At 57.4% G+C, this 5,398-nt stretch overlaps 1 protein-coding gene across 1 annotated transcript in view; it reads right to left on the bottom strand.

Moving 5' to 3' along the window:
• LOC102503266 (uroplakin-3b-like protein 1) overlaps positions 1 to 4,038 on the bottom strand; it is a 5,322-nt gene extending 1,284 nt beyond the window's left edge. Inside the window, 5 exon segments of the mRNA XM_006155651.2 lie at positions 178 to 254; positions 839 to 876; positions 879 to 1,060; positions 2,363 to 2,515; positions 3,908 to 4,038. Of these exon segments, the coding sequence (XP_006155713.2) occupies positions 178 to 254; positions 839 to 876; positions 879 to 1,060; positions 2,363 to 2,515; positions 3,908 to 4,004 (547 nt within the window). The 5' untranslated portion in view covers positions 4,005 to 4,038.
• Between the last annotated feature and the right edge of the window lie 1,360 nt (positions 4,039 to 5,398).

Below are 5,398 nucleotides of genomic sequence, written 5' to 3'. Positions count from 1 at the left end.
TGCAACCTTCAGACCAACCACCCTCCACCCAGGCTGGTAGGACCCCAGGCCGGGGAAGGGACCCTGGCACCTGCAGGCTCAGCAGGCCCTGACTAGTAGGGCTGGCCTGTCCTCGGGCACCCCTGGGCCTCGCAGTTCCCAGCCCCTAGTGTCTGAGCTGCTCATCAGGCTCTGTACCTGGCTGCAGGTAGGTCTTGCTGGACCACTCTGTCTCTGCCACCGGGCCCTCATCATTCATCACCAGGAACTTCACCCTGGACAGACCAGCACGGGGGTAAGGTCTCCCATCCTGAAACCTCTAGGCCCTGGTTCCTGTGAACTTCTAGGTCCAGGTCCCCCTGCTCCCAGGACCTGGGAAGAGCAGCCTTGATGGGGAAGAGGTGGGGCCTAAAGAACACAGCCTCAGGGTTCAGTAGAAGGGGTTCGAATCCACAGCAACATTTTCCAGCTGTGTGACCTTGGGTGCACCCCCCGCCCCGGGCTTCATTGTCCCCATTTGGGAAATGTGCGTGGGTGGATGAGATATCCCAGCACTGAACACAAGTGGATAAAGCACTTAGCAAGGGAGTTATGGGCCAAAGCCAGTCCTCGCCAGGGGAACACCACGTCGGGATAGAGAGATTCCACCTGTGTGGTCTGGGCTGGGGCCTGAGGTGGGCAACCCTCTGCTCTAGGGTGGGCTGATTTCCCCGGGCCTGCCCGGCCTGCCCCCTGCCTCATTTCCCATGGGCAGGACTAGAGTGAGGTACCGTGAACCACGTGGGAGCTGCCCCTGGCTCAGGTTTGGGCACAGGCAGGGATACCCCCACTTCAGCCCAGACCTGGCAGAGCCCCTCACCTGTAGGGGCCCGAGCCCGGCAGGGGGTGGTTGCAGCCCCTTGTGGCTGGGGGGGGGAGCTGGTATCGTTGCCGACACGGAGGACTCGGAGCTGGCTACTGGCTGGGCCGGCTGGGTAGAGCCCTCGGTGGGCCATCAGAGTGAGGTAGTAGCCCTTACGGTGAAAGTCGGCGGGGGTGGGGATGTCCGCCGTCCTCTGTGGGGCCCTGAAGTTCTGGGTGGCTGAGGAGGGCACTGCGCGTTAGACAGTGGGGACCAGAGAGTAGACTCCACCCCCTCCTGCCATGTCAGCCCATGATGCCCCCAGCACTATCCCGTTTCTCACACACACACACACACACACACACACACACACCTGTCACTCCTTCAGCCCCTTTCTTTCTTCTTTCTTTCTTTTTTTTTAAGAGAAATTTTTGCTATAGGGTGTGTGCACTCATCAGAGAGACAGAAAGCGAGAAATCACCCCCCAGGGGGATGGCCACACTCCAATCCCTTTTCCTCCATTCTCCTTGTGGGATTTTGAGCACACACATGGACCCAACATGAGCTTTATTTTTTTCTTTTATAATTATTTTATTTAACTTTATTTGTTTATTTTAATTTGACTAGAGAGGGGCAGAGCAAGAGAGAGAGAGGGAAAATGAGAAAGCAAGCCACGAGGTCTGGGACTAAATCACAGTTGGCAATGTGGGACTCCAGCACCCTCAACCACCATGCCACCTGCCAGCCGCCGCCCAGCATGAGGTTTTTGGATTTTTTAGAGGTATTTGCTATAGGGTGCGTGCACTCTCCAGAGAGACAGAGAAACAGAAAGCAAGAAATCACTCCCCAGGGGGGATGGCCACGCCACAATCCCTTCTCCTCCATTCTCCTCTCGGGATCTTGGGCACACACGCACGCACCCTGTGTGAGTACAAACCACCAGGTCCGGGACTCAAACCATGATCAACTACATGGGAGTCCAGCGACATAACCATTATGCCAACTGCTGGTCCCATGTGAGCTTTTTTCCCAAAATAATAATTATTTTAAAATAATTATTTTATTTAATTTTATTGTCATTATTATTTTATTTTATTGGAGTCCACCAGAGACAGACAAGGAGAAAAAAAGAAAGTGAGAAAACAAGCCTCCAGGTCCAGGATTCTAACCGTGGTCAGCCATGTAGGAATCTAGCCGCCCTAACCACCATGCCACCTGCCGGCTCCATCCCAAATAATTATTTTATTTATTTATTTATCTTTTAATTTGATCAGAGAGGGACAGAATGAGAGGGAGAGAGAGAAAGTGAAAAAGCAAGTCACCAGGTCCAGGACTTGAACAGTGGTCGGCCACATGGGAGTCCAGCACCCTTAACCACCATGCCATTTGCCCCCCCCCAAGTGTGAATTTGAAGCCTCCGGGTCCAGGTCTCAAACTGTGATGGCCTACACTGAAAGTCGGCGACATAACCATTACACATCCGTGGTCCCCTCGGGCCCGTTTCACAGAGGGACAGCCAAGGCCTGGCACAGCAGCACTCACCGTTGCCGTGGGCCACCACCAGCCAGATGCTGTCGTAGTCGGAGATGTTGGGGCGATGGAACTGGCCCAGGGGCTGCTCCAGCGTGAAGGTGGACTGGGTGAGCCTCCCGGCCAGGGTGGGGCTGGACAGCTGTGGCGTGTAGCTGATGCGCTCTGAGGTGGGTGGAGGAGCGGGCAGGGGCAGGAGGCTGAGCGGGACAGCCAAGCCCCCCGCTGCTCTAGGCTTCCCAGCCCAGTCTGAGGGGGAGACACAGCCCTATTCCTGGAGCCCCGATCTGAGGGAAGAGTTAGGGGCTCATCCTGGGGGTTCAGATCAGGCATGAATCAGGAAGTCTCCATGGCAGCTTTTCCCCGTGGAGCAGCCCTGGGCCCAGCTGGTGGGTGGCCTGAGTCCAGGCCCTGGCCTGTCACTTAGGAGCCTCCAAGGATGGACACTGTGGGAGGGCACCTGCCCCACCCACCCTACATGTGTCCCAGGGAAGGGCACAGGAGCCCCCAGACCTCATGGGGACGACGCTCAGATCTAGGGGAGCCCAAGTCCTGGCTGGACTCTGCTCCCGACACGCCCAGTGACCCTGCGTCCCTCAGTTCCCTTGAGGAGATGAATGAATGGCTTGGGAGGTGGAGGGGGTGACACAAGAGAGTCCCCTCCACTGAGGTCCCAGGCCTGGACATGCACCATCCAGAGGGCCTGTGGGCTCTGGGGACAGAGGTTGGCTTGGAGTCAGGGATGTCCTCTCCTCCCCACCCAGTTCTCTGCTGCCTCCCCCCCAGGCTCCAGGCATTTCCTCCTCAGGACAGTGTCCCCTCTTAGCTCCTCCTGGGGAAGGGGTGGGGACAACAGGGACAAGCATTCTGGGTCCACATGCCAGAGGGGACCAGGATTGCAACGTGTCCTGTGTTTAGGCCTGCTGCTTCAAGAACTCAGCCCCCTTAACTATTCCCCAACTCTTGAGTCCCGGGGATAGGAGCAGGGCCACCTCCTCTCCTGAGCCCAGTATGGGGCAGAGCAAAGGAATAAGGGGGGCTTTGGTGCAAGGTTCTGCACTCCGCTCCCTCCATTCGGCTCCATTCAGTGCAATAGGATTCGTTTCCACTGAATTCAGCTCAACTCCAGAGGTTCAGGCCCTCCTGGGGGAAGGCCTGAGCGGGCAGGGCCGGCTGAGCTCTCCTTTCTCAGAGCGCGATCTTACCTCTGAGGCCCAGGACACTGGACCCAGCAGGTCCTGATGTTTGCTAAACCAGGGCAGAGGAGGGGAGCAGCAGAGGTGAGGAGGCGAGGGGGTAGCCGAGTGAGAGGAGAGCAATGCCTGCAGCCCCCCCGCCCCGGTTAACCCCTCCTCAGGGAAAGGAAGAAGGGGGCCATGGTGAGAACTGGGGAATGAGAGCCCACAGGGAGAGAGGAAGCGCAATTGCTTCACAGTCTTGGGGGGCTGTCTCCCTGGCCCACCCAGGGCCCCATCTTCAGCGGTGGGAGGACTGGGGAGGCAGCGGAGGGAGGTGAGACACAGTGGGCGCCCCTGCCCAGCCCTTGCTGTCACTCACCCAGGCCTTCCTGGGGCTGGACTTGGGTCAGCAGCAGCAACAGCGGCATCAGCAGCCCGGACTGTCCCCCACGGGGCCCCATGGCCCAGCCCGGCATCCAGCAGCTATCGTGCCTACGGGCCGTCCGCACCATCCACTGCCCCAGAGGCTCTGCCGTCTAAGCTGGGCAGGGGGAAGCTGCTCTGGCATCTCCCGCTGCCCCTCCCGGGTGCCCCCTCCTCCCAAGAACTGGTTGGACAGGTTTGGACGCAGGTCTGCAGGCTCGGAGGATTTGGCATCATCAGGGAGGGGTCGGAACAGAACAATAAGTTACTGCTAAGACAAGCCCGGACACCCCTACCCCCACCCCTGGGGTCCAGGCTGCCCCAGGAACAATCCCGCCATGCCTGCCCTGTCCAAACGCTCCCCAAGTTGGCAACTCAGGCTCCTCCAGCCCCCCTGTGGAGAAGGGAGTCACCCTAACTTCCCAGCATAGAGAGAGAGGGCGTTGGTCTCAGGTGGCTCAGGCATCCAGGGTGGAGCTGGGGATCTGATCACACCGAAGCTCTGTGGCCGCACTCCCCACATGGCCCCGCTGTCCCCTGTGTGGCCTGGCCCTGGGAGGAAACTCTCAGACATCGTCCTCCCTCGTCTCTCTATCCAGGTGACCTGCCTTCTCTCCCACCTCCAGTCCCCGCCCCTGACAGAGCAGGGGACCCTTCCTCCAGGCAGAAAGTTGCCCCCTGTGCCCTGGCAGATGGGCAGAGCTCGTGTGACCACCACCCTGGACTGGAGCACTGGCCCCCTGAGCCCAGCCTCCATACCCGGCTACACAATCCTCCGGCAGCTCAAATCGTGCCCACGTCTTCCGTCCTGAAAACCCAGTGACTGTCGTCACCCGTGGCCTCCATTCCTGAGTGCAGAAGGGCTTCTCCCAAAGGGGACTTACCTTGTTTCCCTGTGGGGATTCAGACGGCTACCCCGACTCACAAGAAAAACTTGAGAAGGAATTTCCATTCTTAGCAGGACAGACCAGAAGCCTCAAGCGTGTTGAAGTGGGAAGAGGTTGAGGGTCACTGGCTACCAGGTACTTAGGGTTAAGATGCTCCCCTCAGGCTTCCTTCCACCCTGCTGCTTCCTTCCCTGCACCTCTGAGCCTCCACATGTGCTGTTCCCACCTGGAATCACTTCTTTTTCTTTCTTTCCTTCTTTTTCTCTTTATTTTTTTCTTCTTTCTCTTTCTTTCTTTCTCTTTCTTTCTTTCTTTCTTTCTTCTTTCTTTCTTCTTTTTCTTTCTTTCCTCTTCCTTTCTTTCTTTTTCTTTCTTTCTCTTTCTTTCTTTCTTAAATAAGAATCATTTTTAAAATCTTTCTTCTTAAATTTGACCAGAGAAAGAGAGAAGAGAGAAAGCAAGCCGCCAGGTTGCTTTCAAACCACGACTGGCCATGTGGGAGTCCAGGGCCCTTAACCACTGTGCCACCTGCCGGCCCCTGGATCCACTTCTTCCCCAAG

Source organism: Tupaia chinensis, unplaced genomic scaffold (assembly GCF_000334495.1).
Source record: "Tupaia chinensis unplaced genomic scaffold, TupChi_1.0 Scaffold000465_1, whole genome shotgun sequence".
Lineage (NCBI taxonomy): Eukaryota > Metazoa > Chordata > Mammalia > Scandentia > Tupaiidae > Tupaia > Tupaia belangeri.
This window is presented reverse-complemented; position numbering and strand designations above follow the sequence as displayed.